This window comes from Protopterus annectens, chromosome 10.part0 (assembly GCF_019279795.1).
Source record: "Protopterus annectens isolate FY-2018-M chromosome 10.part0, PAN1.0, whole genome shotgun sequence".
Taxonomy (NCBI): Eukaryota; Metazoa; Chordata; order Ceratodontiformes; family Protopteridae; genus Protopterus; species Protopterus annectens.
In genome coordinates, this window is record NC_056744.1 from 649,540,768 (window position 1) to 649,566,204 (window position 25,437).

The window sequence follows — 25,437 nt, forward strand, 5'->3', positions numbered from 1 at the left end:
GAAAACTTATTTTTGGAAAGAGGATACCCCACTAGTTTAAACATGAAGTTAGGACTGAGGTTAATGGTCAAAGAAGTGACAGATTTTTTCCCACTCTATGGTAAAAAGGCTTTGTAATCAACCCTTGACAGGACTGGGTTAAAGGAAAATACATTTGACAGGGCCTTTGTTGTGGAATTTAATGGTGTCACACATTTGGTAAAAGAAGTTATCAAAAAAGAATGGGAAAGATTTATTGAATAAACTGATCTGGTTATTTTATGTCAAGATCCATTAAAAATGATATATAGGAAGACCCAGAATATAAAGGAGTTACTAGAATACAATAGTAGATGCACCAACAGAGGTAATAAAAAAAGAAAGGGTACATTTAAATGTGAGGCATGTTCCCAATGCCCCCACGTAATGAATTGTAAAAAGGTGTATATAAGTAGTAGGAGTACAGACGTAGTGGGAGTGATGTTTAATAATTGTAACACTTCAGGGGTGATATATCTGGCCATTTGTGACTCGTGAGGCACTCTATATTGGGAAAATGGAGTGTAAACTAAGAAGCACCTATGAACATTACTATGACATTGGGACTCAGAATGAAAAAAAATGCCTTATATAAGCACATTATGGTTTGTGTAGGTGCTAATTTTTCCTTTTTTGTCATTGAGAGGATACCAATGGATGTTAGAGGAGGGTCATGGAAGATGAGATTGGAATACAGGGAATTATTTTGGCAAATCAGTCTAGATTCTGGTAGATTCCCTGGCTTAAATGAAAATATCAGTATAGCTCCTGTACTTAGAATGAGGGCAGCAAAGTTATAAAACATCCCTGTATATAAATCAGAAATGTACTAGAAGTTTTTTAGATAGTAGAAGTCAGCTGGTAACCACTTAAACAGAAGTATCATACACTAAAGTTTGTACTGATTTTTTTTATGAAAATGTGTTTAATATAATTTTAAAAAATATATATATTTTAATATTATTTTTATTACATTTTTAATCGTTTAGGTGACTAACCTATACTAAGATTTATTGGATTTAATATCAGTTGTATTTTTGTAGGTGACCACTTGATGGAGCTTTTGACCATTGAAAAACTTCTCAATAATGCGTTAGTAAAAGCCTTTTAAATCCTATATGTTTCTTTAAAAATAGTACATTTAATTGAGGATAGAAAAATGTGTAGGGGCATTAACTAGTTTAAATAAATGATTTACACCTTTTTTTGTATTCAAATATAAATTTTTAAAGGGTTTTAATTTTAGTGAGTTTTTAAGTGAACACGTTGATTAAAAAAATGTTTTTATTGGCTAAGTAATACATATTTTAGGTATAAATTGGTATTGATGATTGTGTCTTTCATTACATCTGATGAAGTCTGTTAGAGAAAGATGAAAACACAGTATATTTGTGGAGTGTTACTGTGATTTAATGAGGAGTGGTTTGGCACTTATCTGTCGTCTGGTTGCTCTACTTGGCTGTGCCAGTTCTTTTGGATTTTTATTGATTTAAAACTGTACAGTTCATCAGATGAGGCTTTGAAAGCAGACCTGCAAGTGGTTAAAACTTTCACAGATGATATAAGAATCTCACTTGGTTTTGCTAAATGTGCAAAAAAGCAACATTTAAAGCAGGAAAGCTACAGCACCAAATAAATATCAATATGGGACAGGAATGTGATATAAAGGAACTTGGGACCTTGAGTAGGAGGGAATGTGTAAATATTTGGGAATTGATGAAGGATGAACAATAAAGCATAAACAAATGTAAACAAAACTCAGTAAGGAATATTTTAGTAACACTGACATCTAGGAACAAAGTCCAAGCTATAAACTGTTTTGCTCTTCCTGTTCTAACAGTTTTGGGGTGATTGATTGGCCCTAAAAGGTATTGGATCAGTTGGACAGGAAAACAAGAAAAATTCTTCACATTTATCATATGATATACAAAAGTCAGTGTATACCAAGATTATATATTCCTCATTCTGAAGAAGGTATGAGCCTCCTCAAAATGGATTACATGTACAGATCTGCAATCGTAAGACTGCATACATATCTGCTAACTTCATCAGATCCAAACATAGTGAAAGTTTTAAAACATAAGAAGAAATCTTAAGATGACTTCCCTGCTTAGTTTAGCAGAATCAGATCGGTATCAAGAGGGAATGGAAATCAAAACCAGAAATAGACAACTGAATGTGCAAAAAAAACAAAAAAACAAAAGAAAATGAGGAGAAGAATCAGATGAGAAGGCAAGAAACGTGGGAAAACATAAATACAGTTGCAAGTACAGAAAACTCTTGGAATAACCTTATGTTGATCAGGATCTGATGCTGGAATCCTTAAGGAGAGATGAATTTAAACCAAAAGATGAAAGGTTAATATTAGCGGCCCAGGATAGTGGACTACATACATGCTGGTTTATAAAGCCTATTGAACAGGTGGGAGAAACAGACAAATGCAGGTTCTGTAAAACAGAAATGGAAACAGTTGCACATCTTGTTGCTGGGTGTGATGCATTGATGGCAGATGGCCTGTATGCTGAAAGCATAATAATGTGGCAAGACTGTTGCACTGGGGATTGTGCAAACATTACAATATCAAAGTAGCTGAGAAGCACTGGAAACATGAGCCATAAAGCATTATAGAGAATGATGAAGTTTATATCATATGAGATCACCCATTATAAACAGTTCAGAAAATAAATGTTAGAAAACCAGCTATAGTAGTCCATGAAAAGAAGACAAAAGTAGTAGCATTGATCTGTGGTTACAGTGTCTTACATACAGAGAGACACAAATTCATAAAATACCAGGATATACAGGCAGAAACAAACATAATGTGGAAGAAGGATACCCATGCATTTCCAATAATAGTAAGAACAATGGATTGCATAAAAAATAATTTACAGTTGTATTTAGATATGCTACCGATACATGTAGCTTCATATGAATTACAGAAGGAGTAATTTCTGGGCACATTGCAGGTGCTGCAAAGAGCACTTTTGGCTAACAACAAAAATTGAAACAATACCAATTTCATGAACTTTAATCATACTTTGACTTAAGAATGGGGTGTGTTCCCATCATGGTACTAGAAACCTAAAAGACTTGGAAAGATTAAACTACGAGTGGCCCTATGCCTGCAGAGGGTCTATATTATAATCTCGAAGTCTGACAATATCGAATACGATATTGTCAACACGAGATTACTGAAAGCGGACTACATCGAATGTTTAAACGGAAAATCTCCATAGGGGGAGATTTCCATTTACTTCAGTGTAGTGCGTTCTTGGAGTTGGTATATTTAAGTAATGGGGGGTGTGGGAGGAAATGGAGAACTGGAAAAAGAAAAACTTTGCAAAATAAATTGTCAAGGTACTGTAGACACTGCTTTTGTAATTGTGAATCTATCTAGCCTTGTATTGTCCGATGAAATGTGCAATGTACTGAAAAAAGGTTGGGATTTTGTTCCCTCAAAAAGGACTGACAAGTGTGACACTACTAATTGTTTGAGGGATTATGTTAGAAAGTTGAATTTGAAGTTATTACTTCCTAACAATGCTGCTGATTCTAAGATCTTTTATAGGCCAAGTGTCTACAACCCCCCACTGATAAAAGAATTAGAGGTGTTTCAAATGGTTTGTGAGCAGCAAATCATTGAGATGTTTGATATCAAGTCCAAGTTTAACATTTTCAACCTTAGTTGGACCCAGAGGAAGTCATTATATGATTTATTAAATAATGATGCTGTTTTGGTTACAAAAGCTATCAAATGAAATGCTTTGGTAATTCTAAACAAGAATGATTATATTACTGAAATGGAAAATATGTTATCTGATGTGTCTTTTTACAAAAATACAGTCTTTGCAGAAGAAAAAAAATGTTTTTCTTTTATTGATGGCCAAATAGAAGAGTGTGCATAACTGATGATATCAGAAAGTTTCTGTATGTTCATTCTCCTAAAATGAGTCGTATCTTTGGTTTGCCCAAGTTACATAAAAACTTAGATATACCACCTATACGCCCTATTGTTGCCAGTAATGGCAGCAAAACTGAAGCCTTGGCTGTTTTGTGGCTAGGCATTTACAAGTAGTAGCCACTATGGGTTCATCTTATATAAAAGATTCATTTGAATTTAAGAATTTATTGGGTAACTTACTAGTGGAAGACAATGATATTCTTGTCACCCTTGATGTAAAATCATTGTATACTGCCATTCCTAAAGATGAGGGTATGGAGGTAGTTAGGCTTGAAATCTTGAATTCTAAGAAGTTTTCTTTCAATATGGTTGGCCTCCTTATAGAGATGTTAGATATTATTCTCAATTTTAATTTTTTTGAGTTTAATGGCAAGTTGTTCAGACAATTAAATGGAGTAGCGATGGGTGCCACTATGGCCTCTAGCTACGCCAATATTTTTATGCATGGATGGGAAAAGTGCCACATGTTTAAAAGTATTTATATGAAATACATGATGCTTTTTTAATCGGGAGGGGTGAAGTAAAAGTATTGGCAGAATTCTTGATTTATCTTAATAATGTTTGTTCTTTTCTTAAATTTACTTCTATTTATGATGTGGTGACTATTAATTATTTAGATCTCAATATTACCAAGGTGAATGGCAAGTTGGTAACAGCCATTCACAAGAAGGAGGTTCAAAACAATTTTTTTTGCACTATGATAGTATGCACCCCCAAAAAAACAAAACAAATATTGTGAAAGGTCAATTGACTAGAGTACATCATTTAACTGACGAAGATCATATGTTTAATAAGGAGTGCATGAGCTTATGTGAGAAATTTATCAGCAGAGGGTATCCAAAAAATGATGTAGAAATTTGCTTTATAGAAATTAAGAAGAGAAGTGATAGGGTAGCAGATTCAAAAAATAATGACACAAAAGATTTAAAAACTTCTATGCAAGTTACCAACAGCGTTGATGCTCATACTATGAAAAATATTGTAAAACACAATTGGAAATTTTTAAAGTGCAGTACTGAAGTGGGTCAAAAGGTGGGGGATGCCCCTGTTTTTGTGCAGAAAAAAGGTAAAAGTTTCAAAAACTTATTTCAGAGTAAGTTAAATAGTAAAGTGTTAAAATGCAATAACCCGGGAATGTACAAATGCTTAATGTGCAATTTATGTGATCTGTTGTTGACTGAGGTCAAGGACATCAACGTGGGTACTGCATGGGTGCATATAAAGGGCAGAGACACTTGCAAATCAAGATTTGTAGTGTATTTTGTTTGTATGTCATGTACTGCATTTTATGTGGGGCGAACAACAAGAGAATTAAGTAAAAGAATGTATGAGCACAAGTATGCTGTAAGTGTGCAAGATGATAAAAATGCTTTAAGTAAGCATTATAAGTTTAGAAAAGTGTCACGTCCCATTAGTAGTTAACCAGCAAGTTCACTTTATTGCTTGCTGATTAACTACTGTTGGGATGTGACACTTTTCTATCTGTGAACCATTTTTCATACTTGTCTGGTGATTGTCGGGGTTCACTGATTTACTTCATTTGGTGTTAAGCATTATAAGGACAACAAATGCAAAGCGAATTTTAAGTTTTGTGTTTTGGATGAAGTTTTGGATGCTGATAAGAAATTTGATGCAGAAGAAGAGTTGGGCTGGAAGGAATATGAATGGCAAGCGAAATTGAATGCTTGCCATCCACCTGGTTTGAATGATAGGAAGGAGTTTACTGCTCTCCTTAAAAGGAAAAAATTATGTCATGTGACATCATAAACCATGTGCATTTAATGAGTGTATTTTTGTAACACATTATACAGTCTGAAGAAGTCCTTGGTGGATGAAAGCGCTTACTGTGGATGTGCTGAATTAAAAGTTTTTGTCATTATTTTGGCTCTGGTTCGGTTTAATTTTATTTTCATCATTTATTCTGGCTTTTTGTTTGTTTTTTATTCAATGTTTTTAAATTACATTATCACTCCTGTCATAATGAGAAAAGTTTAGAGCATCTTTCAGGTGGAATGCAATCTTTTCTTCAGTGGATTCAGGCCCCATCATACAACACTGTGGGGATTTACCAGACTGAAGGGACAGGGTATCATGATTATTACTGTAGAGGCCCTTCACAGTGCTTCTTCAGTTTCATAACATCTGGTTTAATACTTTGAGCTCCTTGCAGATATAATCTTATGAGGAACTGCAAACCTAGGTTTAAGAAATACAAATACATTACTGGAAGAGACAAAATTAAAGAAAATGTCATAAATATATTTCTGCAATGAATATTTTCTCCACTGCTGCATGCTGACCAGCAAGCTGTCCACTATCAGTTGGCTCTCTCCTACCTAATAGGTGAGAGCTGATTGTGAGAACTGTTATTCAGGCAGGCATCAGGGGTTTTTTTTGTTTAGCCCTGTCAGTCCCTTCCACATGCCTGCAGTGTCCAAAGGGTGACATGCAAAGGACCTTGTGAGTGGTGTTCATGTCTCTGTGTTCACATAATTATGTCCCTGTTCCCTTGTAGACAGCAGATGTGTGTATTCACTGGGGAGTCTGTCACGGAGCATATGCCTTGATATGGACACCTGGTCTCTTCACTGTGGAGAAGTGAACAGACATAAGACTTGTCATTCCTCTCCTGTCCATACCAGCTCCAGCAGGTGCCATTGCCACTAACTGAACTCAGACTGCCTGAGTTACAATTAGGCCTTTCTCCCTCTGTACCACTGGAGCTGTCTGCCAGTTGTAAATGTTTAGGGAGATACTGGAATTTAGCAAAGCTTAAAGGCTCTGCCTGTAAAATTTGTGTATGTTGATATCTGTATTATTTCTAAGATGAGCAGTAATACTTAGCACTGCAATATTATGATCCCATGTGATAAACAAAAACAAATAAGATGCTTACCACCTAGCTAAACACTTTTGTAAAAATCTTTTGGGGGATGTTCAAATAAAATTACAAGAATTTTGAAAATATTGCAAGTTCTACTTTAACATCTTGGTCATAATGTGACAATATGCTGACATAAATACATACACAGACATGCAACTACACGTATAGCTATACATATATACAAGTATATGTATATGTGTGTGTGTATGCATGCAGTTCCATTTTGTATGTGATCCACAGAGTACCTCTATCTTCTGTGTACAAAAGTGAAACTGGACTTGTAAAATGTTTCTATCTCATAAGCATCACCACATGAACACTTTTGTGTTACTTTTCTCCAAACAACATAAGTGCATGTTTTATTTGTTGTGCAAACTGTGAGTTAGGGCAGAACCTACTAGTTTTCATCAGGAGCACAACCCCTTTCTCAAGACATAGTAAAATGATAGAATCTATCCATCTGTATGTCCTTATTCACTATTCCTTACTATGGTCAGTGCTGAGACCAGGAAAACTAATGCAAGATGGCTGACATCTCTACAAATGGGAGTATGTCATCTAATTTGTGTTTACATCCAAAGGATACTTGCATGCCTTTATACATCTGGCTTACAAATGTATTTTTAAATAGAATAGGCACTAGCTCCTCACTTTTTCTAGCTGTTTTTTTTCCAAGATGTACTTCATTTTTCCACCCAGTTAAAATGCTTACAACACTCAGACTGACTCCATCCTTCCTGGTGCATGATACAGCCAGTTAATTGTCAAAATCATACTGTCACACCTCATGCAGGTGCCTTGGCCCAAAAATAGCTAACTGGCTGATAGTGGATGAATTAAAGAATGCTGGGAGCAGACCTACTGAGAGATGAACCATGTAAACTGGTAACTAACTGTGACCATCAAGTTATCCAGCAAACACGTGGACAGACTGGGTAGAGCCAAGTGATTATTAGCCACCATCAAAGTGTTTCTCCACATAGTCTCTCTCCATCCATTACTAACTCATCACTTATGCCAGTGAATCCACTTACCTGGTTCCGTTCACAGTTGGTACAATCGTGGGCACGTTGGGGCCATGTACAATGTCAGCATTGATCCATACCGGTCTATTGATGTTAACTTGTGAAGCTGTTTTAACTAAGATATCCAATGAAGGAGCAACTGCCTTGATACTTTTAAAATCCAGTTTAATACCTGAATAAAGAGACATTTATTATAAGTTCATACATAGTGCTTTATACTGTAAATTTCCTATTACAAAAGTAACACTAATGCTGAAATATTATAGCAATTGTGGTTTATTATTTTTTATATTATATTTCCATTTAAAATTAATCATGACAAACAACAGAAACTCATATCTGATGCTAGGCAGAAAACCAGAAAAAAAACAAGCACCAGCAAAGCAGGGTACAAATAATTTAGTTTACCTCTTTCATCCAAAGTAAAAGGACTTCTTCAGAATAATTAGAATGCAATGAAATCACCCTTATAAAGAACAAAAAGTCTCACAATCACGACATACAAAATAGTCAGATGGCATTTAAAACAAATGATCTTCTCTCAGATATTAATAAACATAAATGAATAAATATACACAAAGCAACATATAAAGTGCATATAAAATACAATTTCATACCTTATGCCTCCTATCCTTTACAAAATATTTTATATTAATGGAATTATTCAGTCCTGGGAACATATCTGTTCTGTAGCATAATCTGCCACAAGGTTTCTTTCTGCTCCACTTTATTTTTCAGGTCTCCTTTTCTAAGATTAAACAGCATTCTATTCATCCCCAAAAAATAAAATTTCATTTGCTCTGGTTCACTCATAAGGTGCCTATACAAGCATAGTTATAATCTTTGCATTTGATCTCATATTCATGCTGTAAAACATGCTTCCTTAGACACCTGGTAGTTATGCCATCATAAAAAGTGTGGCTTTGTGAACACAAAGCAAAGTATGCCACCCTTTAGTTTTACTACGTAAAGCAATACTTGGGATGACATGCATTGTTTTAGATGGTAAATATATACTCTTGCTGTTCAAAATGAAATGGCAAGTGTTAGACATGCCACAATAAAAGGTCACATTGTTCTTTATTGCTAACCACAGGTATAATATAATTGAGAATATTTCGCAAAATATGTTTAATAGTGTTAGATTTTTATACATATATCCTGGTTGTTCACCAAGCACTTTTCTCAAATTAGAATTACCCATAATAATTTTCCAAATACCTTTATGAATGTGCCTAATAACATTACTATTAACTGACATATAAAATCTAAATAATTTTTTATGTGTTTGATTTTGCCATATTGCTCTCATTCCCCTCATCAAAATCGGGGGATATAATTTACTTCTATTTTTCAATAGCATAAGAGGCAATTTTCCTTAAATTTTCCATAACCTATCCTCTTTGTACAAATGGTTGAATAATATATTCTATTCCTTCTAAAAAGAAAAGAGTCCAAGCTAATTAATCTGAAGGCTTGATGCTGTTCTTCATAATCTTAGGATAGTTCCTGGTATTAAATAAATAATTAACAGCCATATCCTTTATATACATCTTATTTTCAACATTTTTTTCCTCTTAAGATGACCATCCCAACAATCACTAAAACCACATTATTAGCATATTGCTTACTGCTAGTATTTCTCCTACATTTCTAAAGCATTTAACTATCATTCCTATTCTAAAACTGCCTTATCTCACAGAACTCAGTGAGTATTGACTTACTGCAAACTTTAGGCTTATTGCTAAAATCGTGGAGAAAGTTTATAAAAAGAACTACTGGAACACAGCTCAAGATATGGCCTACAGACACATGCATGGCTGCTGAATTAGCTACAGTACACAGTACACAAGCAACAATATTCGGTGTAACTGATATTATTTTTACAGTCAAGGGAAAATTGCTTCTCACTGCTGCATGTTTTTGTTGATTTAGACAAGGTTTTTAAAAAGCTGACCAGTCTCTGTTACTAGTTAGACTACAGAGATGTGGTTTTGATGAAGATCATACTTTTGAGGTGAAGTTTGGAAAACACTACTCTGATCACGATAAGCCACATGCTCTTATACATCATTACTAGGCCCTACCCATTTATCTCTGTGCATTAATGATTTACTGTTCATCCTGCCCAGATTACAAATTATCCTTTACTCTGGTGATCTTATCCTCCTAAAAGAAGCTTAAACTACAGTTACAAAAGTGACTCCAGTAAAATTTAAACCATATTTGCTCCTGGCTTATTGATAACAAACATATTCCAACATTAACTATGCTGTTTGGCACATACCAAAAGTTTCTGCAAGCTTTTCTGCTCTTGATTAACTGGTGAGATGGCACACTAGTTGGATACATATACAGATATAAGTATTTAATCTTTTAGTTAGAGCAAAGTCTGTCTTTCAGAAAGCATAGAGAAACAATAGTAAGCTATCTAACACACACACACAGGGTCTATATTAGAACACTGAACATTCAAAATGTCAAGTGTTCTAATATTGAACCCTATGAATTGAAAATTCAAAACATCGAACAGTCAGAACAGCAAATTTTTTCCTAGGGATAAAATTTGCTGTTCCAAAACACATACACACAACACAAGCACACCAAACAAACAGCAATCTACACACATACACCTAAACTTACACCTAACCCTACACTAAACTATACATACACCACTAACTATCCACTTACCTTAACCTCACCCACGCCCTAACCCTAACTCACCTACCCCGCCCTAACCTTCATGTCCACACAATCGCACACTTACCTGACCCATGCCCTAACCCTAACTCACCTAACCTGCCCTAACCCTCACGTCCACACAATCGCACACTTACCTGAACCCGACCCGTAACTTTCCACCAGAGCGCTGAAAATACTGAAGCAACAGAAACGGACAGCTGAATTTTTTCCCTAGAAAAACAATTCAGTTTTCTGTTTATTTGATATTTTCAGCGTTCGCTGAAAATGAGTCGATATTAGAACACTCGACATTTTGAATGTTCTAATATAGACCCACATGCACGCACGCACACACACACACACACACACACACACACACACACACACACACACACACACACACAAAAACAAGACAAGCAACAGAATTTAGAATTAAGGTGCTTTGGGCCAAATATGTAATTGACATCAAGTCAAACTAAACAATCCATAATATAATAACTTATAGACAGTCAAACAATGAGTTGAACATGTGATAAGTCAAAGAAATATTGAAATTCAGAATCATCAATTCAGCACCAGGAGTAGTCATGTCTGCAGAGCCAGAAACCCTTGCTTGGAGGAGTGGCATGTTTAATGACATCATGATGTCTGCCATTCCTTTGTAATATTCCTGTTCTCCACTAGAAGTCATTCAGGAAGTAGAGCCCCATGAACTCTGCCCCTGGAATAGGACAGCAGGCTGCTGGATACTTCATCCTATCTCCCCTGGCTGACCCTGCCAGCTATATGGACCTGTTCCTGAACTCAGATCACCAGCTGCACAGACAGATACCCTGACTCTGTGCCATGGGGCTGGTATACACTCAGTCATTTAATACAATATACTCATTTGATTTATTATGCTTACAACAAAAGTTTATGTTTTGAATGTTGTCTGTATTGTTTCAAATATCTTGACTAATGTTCTTATTTACTCATTAAGTCATTCATTCATTATGATTAACTACTTAATCCATTTCAGGGTAGAGGAGGAATTCTATCCAGAAAATGTGGGCACAAGGCAGAAAAACTAATCCTAAATCATAGGACACATACACACACACACCAATTCATCTATGGAATAATTTTGGTGTATGGGAGGAAACTGGAGCATGCAGTCAAAATCCATATAGACAGGGGCAGGACATGAAGAGTCCACACAGAAGACACCCCAAATGAAAACTGAAATAGCAAACCAAGTGCTGTGAGCTACAACACTAACATTTCTGTACAATTGTATAATTCAGGACATCTTATGGTCTATCGTATGTTGGAAAAGGGTACAGGGAGCATTTCATTCATCCAGTAAGCAAACAATTGAATAAATAAATAATAAATTAATACACACAGAGACTTTCCATATTCTGGAACAAACTACCTATCAATATCAAACAAAGCTTCTCATTAGCACTCTTCAAGAAAAATCTTGATGATTGGATGGGAAATAGGAAATTCACTCTGGGGATCACCTCTGTGGCTCTGCTCGACAGGGGCACAGGTAAATAATTTTCTTGGGTGGCGAAAGCCAGGGTACCTTTTTGGCTAGGCTTGTATAGGCCTTAGGGCTGATAGCCTAGTACCTACCTATGAATCAGCTTAATAGAGAAGCATCCCTGTTAAATTCAACCTTTGACATAAAGTGAATTCATGTCTGGATGAAGTAATGGAATGATGCATGCATAACATGTCCATTTCCTCTAATTGTTATTATTTATTTTGAAAAAAATATTGAAATAAGTATTATTATACTATGGATTTATTTTAAGAAAGGTTTAACATATGTTTTTAAAATAAGTCCCTTGTCCCTTGTGTGATAGTCATCTTGTGGTATGGATAAATGCTGGCCATAGGTAAATCCTGCCATAGTCACACCTACTTATGATTTATTACTTAATTAAGGGGACTGTTGGATGTTTAGACAGGTTTGATCAGCAATGATTTAAACATGGTTACTTTCATACAATAGCTTTCATCTTTTATACTGAATAGTTTATTCACTAGGATGGCTGTTTGCTGGCGAGGAACAAATAGATCATGCAGACTTCTGATTCTTTAGAAGAATCATTGGTAGAGTACAGATTTAGGCTAGTAAAAAGTTAGTGGAATCTTTGAGGTGGGTCATTATTAGAGCTTTAAACAGGTTATGGCATGGTCTATCAACTGCTTGCTTAAAAGATAATTTTAGCAAAAAAACTGTTTAATCTAAAGCTAACACCATAGCCCTGTTCCACATTTCCATGCAGGGGGCTTCATGCCTACCCTCCTCACATAATATAATATCCTCTAAAACTGAGCAGCCTCAGAAGCAGTTTGTAAATTTCATTTAAATGGTCAATCATTCAGAAGGAACTCGTATGGCCTCATAGCACAGAGGGATAAAGCTTTTTCAGCACTCCAGACACCCTGGATTTGACTAAAAGTATGGGCACTGGAGGGAACAGACAGGGAAGGATATGAGTGAGTGGCTGATGCTTGTTACCCCATCCTGGGGGAGGGAGGCAGCCTAGGCTCACAGAAAAAGCAGCATCCAAAGCTGGGTGAGGTCCGAGAAGCAAGTAGTAAAGTACTTGGGTGTGAGATTCTGCATCAGTAGGAACATACATTTACCTCCCGTGGGCAGCAATTGCAAAGCTTGCAAGGCAGCTGTGGGTTGGGAAGGGGTTATGGCACACGCCCTAGCAGCAGTATGGGGTGGGAGGGGGCTAGGGTACACTCCTCGGAAGCAGTATGCAGTGGGAGGGGGTTAGGGCACACTCCCCCTGAAGCAGTATGGGGTGGGAGGGGATTAGGGTACACTCCCCGACTGTAGTATGGGATGGGCAAGGGTTAGGGTACACTCCCCAGCAGCAGTATGACCCTGAAACAGAGACCCTGGTCTCCTCACAGACCTCAGATATGGACCAGTTTGAGCCTGGGTGGGACTAAGCCAGTTCCAGCACATGCTCTGAATGGGGTGAGAAGTTGGTGGCACCTGATGGTGAGCTGCAGGGAGAGGAAGGAAAAAAAAAAAAAAATTGGTCAAAACACAATGGAGCATGTAAATTCACTTGAAATGCAGTATTTAATGGCATAAGAAAATATATAATAAATACGTAGTTATACTTTCAAGGCACTTGACTTGGGTGACTATAGCAGAGATGATGAATGGAAACATATTTTTTATATACTTCTGAGATGTTCCTTGGCTGGTAGTACATGATGCACTTAGGGTTAAATGTAGCCTTATACAAAAAATGTGGAATGATATATATCATCGGTGGGAAAATTGATCCTATATACTTATAGCAAACAGTTTGGAATGTATGAAAACAATAAATGGACATAAGAAATGGCACAATTTTTCAAATTTGTTTTGGTGTGGTTTTTCAGAATGATTTCATTCTACATGCTAATATGTTATTGTGTGCTTTCCAGCTATTTTTATGTTTCTTTTCTTGCATGCTAAGTCCAAGTATTATTTCCATATTTAGGAATAAACTAAACCAACATCATTAGGGGGATTTAAAAACACATTAGACATTATTGTGAAAGAAAAACAAGTACACAATGGGCAATAAATGAGAATGAAATACAATATTTGTTCATATTTTATTTTTGTATAGTTTTTACATGTTTTAATATGATGGCTGTTAACTGGCACAATAAATTTTAAGGATTATAATAATATGAAACATAAAAATACATTACATTAAACAAAATAATTGGAAACAAAACTGGAAATGTTAATAAGGAGAGTAAAAAATACATCTCAAATTACCTGACCTGTATAAATTATTATATAACCCAAACTCCTTAAAACACCATAAATAGTAGAAAAATAAATAATCTTGACTTTGACTGACTTCTAAAATAATTAGCCATTTATATTTTCAGTTTAGAAATATTTTCTTAAATTTTGAGTTAAACTTTAGCACATTAAGCATTGCTTTAGTAGAATTTAGTAAATAGATTAAAGCGTTACCCTGAAAACTTAACCAAATGGTTATGTAATAATTGACAGTTGCTACTATAACGATATAGCTATAGTGTAGGTGTGGGATATGTATGAATTTTCTCCTGCCTGCTGGTGTCTGGTCATGACACCTAAGTTCAAGTGACCAAATGCAGGAGGCATAAGTAAATCCATAAATCATGTATTACAGCTAATTTATTGGTCATTTTCCCAGTTTTTACAATTATAAGTAATAACAGCCGCGGTGGTACAGCGGTTGCATTGTTGCCTCACAGCAAGAGGCTCTCCCGTTCGATTCTCACCTAGTGTGTGTGTGGAGTCTGCATGTCCTTCCTGAGGTCGAGTGGCCTCCGAATAACATGCGTAAATGGGCGTGCCTTCGCTGAAGGTTGGGCGTCGGGCTGGCAACTTGGCACCATAAAAATCTACTGCCAATTATTAGTGGACCGGAGTTCCGCTGTGGCGTCCCCTTACCAGGAAAAGCCGAAAAGACAAACAAACATAAGTAATATTTCCAAGGTAATTAATTGAAAAAAGAGATTTAGTCTGTGTTCATGTTTTAGTTTGTTTTTATTTTTATAAATGTTATTGTGGTTATTCAGTGTAGGCTTATTTATTGATATCCATCTACAACCCCTTTTCCCATTTTTGCAGATGGGGTCAGGGTGTCACTTCAAAAGTGACAATCATCTTGAACCAAGGTTTACAGTGCCAGGCGACTAGCCCAACACTGTAGTTCTTCCATACAACACACTCACATATTGCTTTTAAATTAAGAAGTTCACACGCACAAGCATGTACACAGATACACATACACAGTGTGTGTGTGTGTTTATTAACTTATATTGATATGAAGAAATATTGAGTGTGCATGTTTCCTTATGTTTCTTTATATTTTTAAGTCTTCTGTTCCTTACTCATTGAGAAGACTTTATTTAGGACACTAGAATGTTTGCAAAGGACAAATTCCATTAAAGTCATTATGAAGCAGAATTTGTCAGTAGTAAAATGAAGATTCATTTAACTTTTTTTTTAAGAAACAAGTTATTGCAAGAAAACACAATTATTTATAGAAGATCTAATCATAAACACCTGCTTTACCAATGCCGACATTTTAGGCAGTAAATATCATGAACTTTCAAGATTAATAAAATTTGCTAAGCTGTCTATAATTGTAATTGGTTATGTCTGGGATTCTGACAACCTTTTACAGTTGGTGGTGTTCTTTTATTGATCAATGATTCTACATTTTTCAGCCTTGTTCTCATAACAGACTTCTAGAAACTGTAGCTCTTGACATCTTCAGACTTACTGTAGGAAAAAAACTATAAGCAATATCTCTCACATTTGGTCGCATTTCTATTATATAAACAATTTATTGTAATGGAAGATTTAAACTATTCTAAAGTGAATCGGAATAGGTTCATAGGTTTTTAGGTAAGTATTAGGCTGGCTACCCTTGCAGACTATTTTAAGCCTAGGCAGTTTCTGTTTTGGTGCTTGAATTAACCTTTCCCATTTGGTGTTAGATTGGCCTTACCCATCCAGTGATTGATAATTATATGTTACCCTAGTGGGATCAAACCATAGATAATTTTAAGGGATACATGCATAAGATAAAGCATTTATGAGCCACCTCTGTCCATTAGTAGTATGGGAGCAGTCCTGGAGTAAATGTTCTATTATCCATCCATAGCATCAAGTAGCTGTAGCACTTGAATCTGAACATAGATGAGTTTTGTTTACCATGGATGGGGAGTCTTTTCCAGAGCAATGGTATACTCTGCAAGAGACACCTGTCCCTTTAAACAGTACTATTGATGTTGCAAGAGAAGGTTAGATCCCTAGACTGAGTATTTCTGATGCTATTTCATTAGCTGATATGCAGTAGGTCCATCAGTATTGGGTCAGGGGATGCCTTTAATGCCAGACACAGGTCACCTCTTAGCAGTCTGTAGGATACCAAGTTTAGTGACAGTTTAGAATCTGTCCATGTATAACATATTGTTTAGGACGTATATCCTTTTAGTAAGGTAGCTCTGTGGACGTTCCAGTTGTTACATGTGTCTGGGCAGAAACATGCCATAGGAGGCATTATACTTGATGATTGGCGTAATGAGGTTTGAGTAAAGGGGGACAATGACATCCCTTGATCTATACACAATCATTTTGTTTGCAAGCTGTGCAATGTAGAAGGAGTTTCGTATGACAGTTGACACATGTTGGTCAGAAGTTAGGTATTGCCCACATATGTTCCCAAATCCTGAACAGCTGGGTCCTCTCTTTGGGGCATATTGTCAGTGTGGTAGTTCCCTAGGTAGATGACTTTTCAAAGGATAAAATGATGCATTTTTTGGCTTTTAGTTTCAGTCCATAGTTTTGGGAAAAGTTTTCTATTAGAGACAAGCCTTACTGCAGGATCTGCGGATTCAATGATTGTCCCTAGCTTGCAGTCATCTACAAACTTAGTCAACCAGTGTGTTTTGGTTTTGATTTTCACTTCAGAAACATAGATACTAAACTGGAGAAGTCCCAGAACTGAACGCTGGGAGACTCCACTAGTGAATGATCTCTCTGTGGAGGTAGCTTCCCCTATTTTGATCTCATGAGTCTTATCTATGAGCCAGTTAGCAATCCAGTGGTTGGTACAGGAGTTTATAGGGGTTTATTCCCAATTTATTTCACTTTTTCCTTATGCATGAGTTGGGGATTGTGTCAAAAGCTTTGGCTTGGTTGAGATATGTGCTGTGTGCCATTTTACCTTCATTTATTGCTTTAATCTTCTTTTCAAAAAAGTCCACCAGGTTGAATAAGCTTAACTTGCCCTTGACAAATCTGAAATGACATCAGTCCAGTGTTTAGAGGTTCCCTATGTCTTTACTGAATAGTGCAACGTATCTTTCCATGGCTTTGCTTATAAGGCTAGTCAGGATTATATGTATGTAATTGCCCTTATGCAGGAATATGACTGAGGTTGAACAGTGTTGTTGGATGGGAGTAAATTGTGCTTCATGCTATTTAAATTGTATCCAGCCATATAGTCAGGAGCCATAAATCACAACAAACCAGGAAGATCTTATTGAAGCTAGAGAACTTAGCTGGCAGATTAGGCTTAATTCCCCTAGCACCCCAGTTTTAAATGAAAGTCTTTCTATTAAAAGCATTCTTAAGTTGCGGTCTTATAATGTATAAATTATTTAATGACCATTTTTCTTATTTTAGGATTGTTAATATTTTTGATAAGTTTTTAATAGTTACATTTTATCAAGTATGCTTAGGTATTTTATGTCATAGAGTGTATTTGATTGGCTTATTTGTGATTTGTGTCACAGTGATTGACTTCTTGGTATTAAGTGTTCTGATTGACTCTCCAATGGTTTTATTCAAGGAAGGGAACTTTAAAATACTTGTGACTTTTATGTTGTATTTGATTCTGATAAAGTCTTATGTTATAAAGAGACAAACCTGCTTAATCAAATTTTTCTTTAATAAAGTATTTTCTGCACTTCCAGTGGTGCCATTTGTGTCCCAGCTTTCAATGGATTTTTAGTTATTCTTCAAGACCCATAAATGCAGTATTTTTTCATGTTTAATTGTGTTTTGGACTAGGTTTGTGTGAAAGCTGGGTGGCAAGATAGTTTCAGATGTATCGTGTGGGACGGATGGATGGGGGAGAGAGGAGTAAAGTTAGAGCTGAATTTGTTAGCAGTAAGGTTTGTTATATCTTCAGCTTCAGTGTAGGTAATATTGTTTACAGTCAGCTCATTTCATTGCTATTTTGTACTTCTGAGATTATGAAGATAATTAAAAATGCCTTTGAGCAACATTTTTTAGACCTGTTGTCTCTTCAAGGTTATACGCAGTTAATTAATGAGCCAACTTGGGATGAAAAGTATTTTAGATGTAATCATGACAAATTGTGAAAGGCTAATTAATAACATTTAGACTTGTAGGCTCTTCTGACCACAGCTCACTGACATGTGATCTAATTTCTCACCATCACACAACTTTATTTTTCACAAAAACATTTGATTTGAGCTGCTCCATTGGTTTAGAGGGATAAAGATCTGCCTACAGACCAGAAGTCCTGGGTTTGATTACTGGCTTGGGTGATTGATATAGTGGCAAGGAGGTATGGGAGTAGCCATTCCATGTAGTACCCATTCAATGTTTGAAGGAATTCATTACTGATGCTCCCTTAGGGTTGGCATGGTTCAAAGAAGGGGAGTTGACCTTGAATGAGTGGCAAGTGTGGGAGGTGGGGGAGGGAAATTTCAAAAAACCCTCCCAAGGAGAGAAACACAGATCGCCATGCTCCAGGATACCCTAAGGGTCCGTGACTGGCCCTAAGCAAGTCCAGGGGGTTGGAGACAAGCTGATAAACCCAGCATGGATGTTTGGCACTGAGGGGGTTGGCTGGTGATATGAAATGCAAAGGGGGACCAACAATGATTATCATTTTTTAAATTATGACATTATTAATGTTAGTTCAAGAATTAACTGGCAATAGTTTTCAAACTCTCACTCAATATGACACTGGATAGTCTAATTTAGGAAACATTTTGTCCAGTCCATGTCGGTCATTTAACTGTAGCCAAACAGAAGATGAAAAGGTCAAAGCTCCAATACCGGTGTTCCACAAAACTGATTGCACTCTATCAGAAAAATCCACATATTTTTCAATTATATCAAAAATATTCTATGAAAAGAAACAAATCAAAATTAAATAAAATAGCCAGAAAATGTAAATGTATACTGAATGGGGAAAAACAGATTGGTCAGCAGTTCTCAAAATAAAAACATATTTTCAAATACATTAATGATCAGACCCATACAAGAAACCATAAAAGATTTATAAACATCAGTGGTAAGATAACATATACAATCACAAAGAAATTGCTAAGAAATGCAATAAGTACTTTTTCACATTTAATGTAATCATCCCTTGCTCACAGATTATAGTACACTGCACCTATGGATTGCTCTCTATCTATCTATCTATAAAAAATATAATAAGCAAGCTATTCAAAATTACAGACTAATTAGTTTGACATCTCTGCTGAGTAAATGTTATGAAAGATTTCTTTCCACCTGTATACAATGCCTAAACTATGTGGACATTCATTAGTGTGGATTTAAACCCAAAAGGTCCACACTCCCTAATCTAGTGCACTTTTATCATGATGTTCCTCTAGTACTTGACTTGGGATTGAATGTAGGGTCTACTTATCTGGACCTTGCTAAAATATTTAGGTGTGTTACTACACCATACAATCATTAATACTATGATAAAGTATAGGTTTAATTCTTATTTGATCAACCGGATTTCAAAATGGCTTGAAGGTCATGTGCAGTGAGTAACCATTCAAGAGGTCTATTCCAACTTTCTGCCAGTACAAACAGGGTTATGTCCCTAGCCCTGTTTTATTTAGTCTTGTTTTTTCTACATTCCCTGTCTTGAGATCATTCTGGTCATAAATATACAGATGACTGCAAGATTGTTTTTTTGGATGTTGCTCAGCATGACTTTAAAATACTAAACAAATATTTACAAGATGTTTCATCATAGGCATCTTATATTGGTTTGGATTCCAAATGCAAACCCAAATGTCAGGTGATGTTTTTTTTGGTAAGCATATCTTAAGACCTAGTCATTTTAGATGGGTTAGTTTGGGAAGTGGTACATGAATATAAAGATCTAGGGTTGACAATTGCAAGTAACATATCCTTTGACAAACATGTTAGTAATCCATACCTCCTACCTAACATTTATGGAGTCCCTATGTATAAACCAGACATGATTCCCTTAGGAGACTTCAACTATCCCTCTATAAACTGGTAAACTTCATAAATACATACTGTTTGGACCAGTTAATTTGCATCCCAGTCAGAGGAGATAAAATCTTGCACTTGGTCCGTAGCAATATGAAGAAGCTGTGCTCCCCACCAACTGTAAACTCCTCCCTGGTCAAATCAGACCACAAGTCACTCACATTCACTCTAAGACTGAAGCCTGAATCTAATTTTTCACAATATCTTTGAAAAATCCATTTCCCAATAAACAAAGTTTCATTTAATCTTTCATTCCAAATAACCCATATTGCATAAAATAAATTCTTATCTACCATTCACGTATTCTTTCTTTTTCTTATAATATCCATACATAATCATATTCATATCTACATTGTTAATGTTATTAATATTCACACAAAAATTTTTCACACTTTTTCCAGAGTTTCGCCACTCTTTTACATTTGAAAAAGACATGCTCTGTTGCCTCTTCCTCCCCACAAAATAAACACAATCCTTCAATTTTCTTTTTATATGGCCTTACTGTTCAGCATATACTTCTCAGAAGTACAGGCAAACACAGGAGAACTATGGCTAACCAAGTTCGCTGATGACTGCAAACTGGGAGCCATAATTGACTCTCTGGCTGACACGGACATCCTCCAAAAGGGCCTTTCTGAGACGGACACCTGGTGTCAAAGTCATGGCCTCAAGCTAAATGCCAAAAAATGCATAGTCATCTCGTTTGGGAAAAACAAAACACCCACGAATTACTACATAGTTGGCAACCCCCTTAATACAGAAGAGTTAATAAGAGATCTGGGGACCCAGGTAGATAGTAATCTCTCCTTTGACAATCATATTGCCAAAGTAATTGGGAAATCCTTCTATGTGGCCCATCTAATTACTAAGGGGTTCGCATCTAGAAATAAAGAGGTTATAGTACCGTTCTACTCGTCACTCATCAGACTCATCATAAAGTACAATGCCCCATTTGAGATGTACCTCACAAGACACTTCCAACAGCTGGAAAGGCCACAAAAGTACCTCACCAAGAGGATTACTGGCCTCAAACATATGTCCTATGCAGCCTGACTGAAAAAACTCTGGCTCTACTCAGTGGCATATCGCTTACTCAGAGGTGATCTCTGCCTGACTTACAAAGCCATGTCCAACTCAGAATTGATGGACATGCTCCACCTAAAGAAATCCAAGTCACTGCGAGCCACGCGGGCTAGTGAGCTAAACCTCGCCACAACAATAAACAGAACATGCTGGAGGGATAGATTCCTGTCACAGAGATTCCCCATGCTTTGGAACAAAATTCCAAACTACATTAGGCAGAACCCCTCACTAACACTCTTCAAGAGAAACCTTGACGAGTGGATGGGTAACAGAAAATACACCCCTGGGATCACTTCATTGGCACTGCTTGACAGAGGATCAGTTAATTAATCAATGGGGCAGCGAAAGCCAACAAACTCTGGCTAGGGTTATAAATACCCTCGGGCAGATAGACTAGTACCTACCTATGAACCTATATTCCCCTTTACTGGTAACTTATTTATTAGCAGTCTCCATTGGAAATCCTGACAGTCTTCTGTCTTGGTATACCAGTTTTTCATTACTTTAATGGTTTCAATTACTTTTTCTGGTAATGGATTTACACAGTAATAGTGTTTCATCACATTATTATACAACGTCCTTCTATCTTACCCTATATCACCAGTTTTTATTTTCCAAGTAAGTATTTTTCTTGATAATTTTTTATTTTTTTATTTACATATTCTTTTTCTGTTTTTCTTATTCTGATCATCTTTCAGAACATTTTGTACATTCTCACTATTAATTTCTCTATCTGCCTTTACCTACTTTAATACTCTACACAAGTTCAAAGAAGCAGAATAAACAGATGGATTGAGTAACACCAGTCCCCTTTCATTTTCATTCATATACAACACACCTGTTTGCAATGGGTTTAATCATAAACCCCATATGAAAGAAAACACCAGTTGCACAAACTTCTTTTTATATTTTTCTGGGATCATATAAAAATTTGACATGTATGATATGTTTCATATTGATGCAGAATTCATCAGATAAACCTTTTTCCTGAATACATAGCTAGATATTCTCCACAGAAGACATATTTCTTTCATTTATTTTATCAAGCACTCTTGCTGCATCAGAATTACATCATTTTATCTTCTACAGTTTCTCTTCATTTAGTTCACCCTTTCCCCCAGCCTCTTGTTGTCTTTTGCAGTATATATTTTCTTCCCTTTCCCCTTCTTTTTCATTATTTACTGTTTGCCCTTGACAATCCATCCAAAAATGTCTTTGTTTTATGTAATCTACATTCAGGCACACACCTTTATGTCCTTTCATCCTGCACTAGTTACATTGTACCTTGTCACAATCATTAATTAAATGAGAAAAGTCTCTACAAAAGAAACATGATTTAGGCTGACCAGCATTGCCTACTGTTTCTCTATGACCAGCCACAAAAATAACACGTGGCAAGTGTTTCACAATGTTTTTGTCACAGTTCAAAACAGCTTCCAACACCCACCCTCTATTCCATAAGTTTCTTCCATTTCTAACTTTCACAATATTATCAATAGTTTCCCATAGACCTTGTGTGCCTTTTCTTAACATCTTCTTCTAGTTCATCAGTTCTAAACTGCAAAGTAACATTTTTTTAATATTTAAGTTACTACCAGAAAACAAATAATTGTTCCATGGATAAATGTACTACTTTCTGTTACACAATTCCAGAAATGTCATCATCAGTCCATCACTTTCAAATGTTAAATCACAAATAGTTTCTGTTCCAATGTATGTAAAAGACTTAATTTATTGTGCTTTAAAAGCCAGAACAGTTACCAAATTGTCCCACACATAATATCTGTAAACTACAGTGTCATTTTGTTCTTATTCTCACAGCTGGTCTTCTCATCTTTTTTTAAAACTGTTTTACTTGCAGTTTGTTGCTACTCTCCTTTTCTGCCTGCTGTCACTAATGCATGTTTTATTTATTTATTTATTTATGTATTTATTTATTTAATTTATTTGTCTTTCGTTAACCGGGGTAGTCCACTGGGTAAGTAGTCCATTTTCAGTGAAGACCCGAGGAGAAAAGCTCCACACAAGGATGCAAAAAAAAGTAAACAATACAATACTTTGAATACAATTAAAAAATATATACATTCATGCTATGTATGTGGAAAGAGTACAATAGATCAAGTATACATGAAAAATTCTAAAAAGACAACAGCTAAGATAACAGGAGGTACAAACCCATAGGTTAACAATGTCTTTTTAAAGAAAAAAAGACAAAAATGGGGTTAGAAGAAGGGATGAAGTATTAAATAGAGGGAAGGGAAATAAGGTTTACTAGAAGTCAGGAGTGTAAAGTGTGGGAAGGAGGGGGAGAGGTGTAGAAGAAAGAGAAAAGGATGTGAATTAGGTAGAGAAGTAGGTCAGCAGTACAACTGAGGAACTCCAGTGTTAGAATTAATAAGAGTTATTATTAGAATCATAAGCAGAAAAACATAGAATATGATGCAGAAACTGAAATAAATAAGAAGTTAGTAGGGTGGTGACAGATGCAGGTGGGAGAGTTAGCAAGATAATTCTTTAATTCTCTTTTGAAATGAAAAAAGTTTGGATACAACGTAAATTGGTAGGAAGGTTATTCCAAATTTGAGATATAGAACATTTGTAAAGTAGTCTGCCTGTTTTGTTAGGTCTATAGGTATCAAGTAGCTGTTGATCAGTCCTTGCTACGAAGATATCTGTAAAGGGATATGAGGGTACACAGGAATGGGCAAGCTGCAGGTTTGAAAAGCAAAGAATGAGTTATCTGAAGTTGTAAAAGTTGAGGAAATGCAAGACACTGAAGCTGTTTTAGGACAAGGCAGTGATGAAATTTATAAAGGAGGTTACAGGCAAATCTAGCTATCTGGTTGTAAGTTTGTACAAGTTTAGTTAAAAGATTTGTTTGAAGGTGGGTAAATATAGGGGAAGCATACAGCAGACAAGGGAGAAGGTATGCTCGAGCTATTAGCGTCCTTGAGGTAATGGATAGTAATTCTTTATTTCTATACAAAAGACCAAGTTTTTGATTGGTCTTTTTGATGGATTGTTGGATATGAAGGTCAAATTTCAGTTGATTGTCAATTGTGATAGCTAGAAGGTTGGTATGGGAGTTAGCTTGTATGACCGAGTTGTCTAGAGAAGAGAGAGTGAAGGTAGATTTAAGATTAGAAAATGATTTTGGAAGGAAAAGAAGAAGTTTGGTTTTCTGAGGATTAAGAATTAGCTGGTTATTGGTTAGCCAGTGTTCTATCATGTTGAAAAAGGTCTGAGTGAAGGAGAGAAGATCGGTAGGGTTGTCAGAGAGGGTAATGAGAGTAGAATCATCAACAAACTGGATCAGAGATGAAGTGCAGCAGGCAGAATGAAGATTGTTAATAAAAATATTAAAGAGAAGGGGGCCTAGAATGGATCCTTGGGGTACTCCTGTATGGATGGGTAAGAAAGGTAAACAGGTGGTCTGCCATCTGACAAATTGCTGTATGTTATTAAGATAGCTAGAGAACCAGAGAGTAGTAGATGCAGAGAGACTGAGTTCAGTTAGTTTAGAAAGAAGCTTAGGGTGGGAGATGGTATTAAATGCCGAGGTCAAGGAAAATGCATGACACTAGTTTATTGTTATCTCTAGCCTCTGCAATAGTTTGGGCGAAAGATAGAAGGGCTGTGGATGTACTGTGATGGGGCCTAAATCCATGTTGAGAGGGAGAGAGCAGGTTTTCCTGGAGCAGATATTTAAGAAGTTGTCTGTGAATGCATTTCTCCAGGATTTTTGAGAGAGGGGAAAGGATGGCTATATGTTGATAATTGGAAGGGTCAGTGCAGTTACCTCCTTTATGAAGTGGAATAGTATAACAGGATTTCCAAATGTCTGGGATAGAGGCTTCTTTGATAGAATGGTTGATAAGGATAGAAATAGGGTAAGCTAAAGAATTGGCATCAAGTTTGAGAAATGGGGGGGGTTGTCAAAGGAAGGGGAGCAAGGTTTAAG

The 25,437-nt window shown here is 36.1% G+C and overlaps 1 protein-coding gene across 1 annotated transcript in view; it reads right to left on the bottom strand.

Moving 5' to 3' along the window:
* The window catches only part of FAM151A (family with sequence similarity 151 member A), a 263,196-nt gene that overhangs the window by 63,876 nt on the left and 173,883 nt on the right, over positions 1 to 25,437 (bottom strand). The window contains exon 4 of the mRNA XM_044085494.1: positions 7,898 to 8,060. Within this exon, the coding sequence (XP_043941429.1) occupies positions 7,898 to 8,060 (163 nt within the window). The remainder of the gene's footprint in view (positions 1 to 7,897; positions 8,061 to 25,437) is intronic.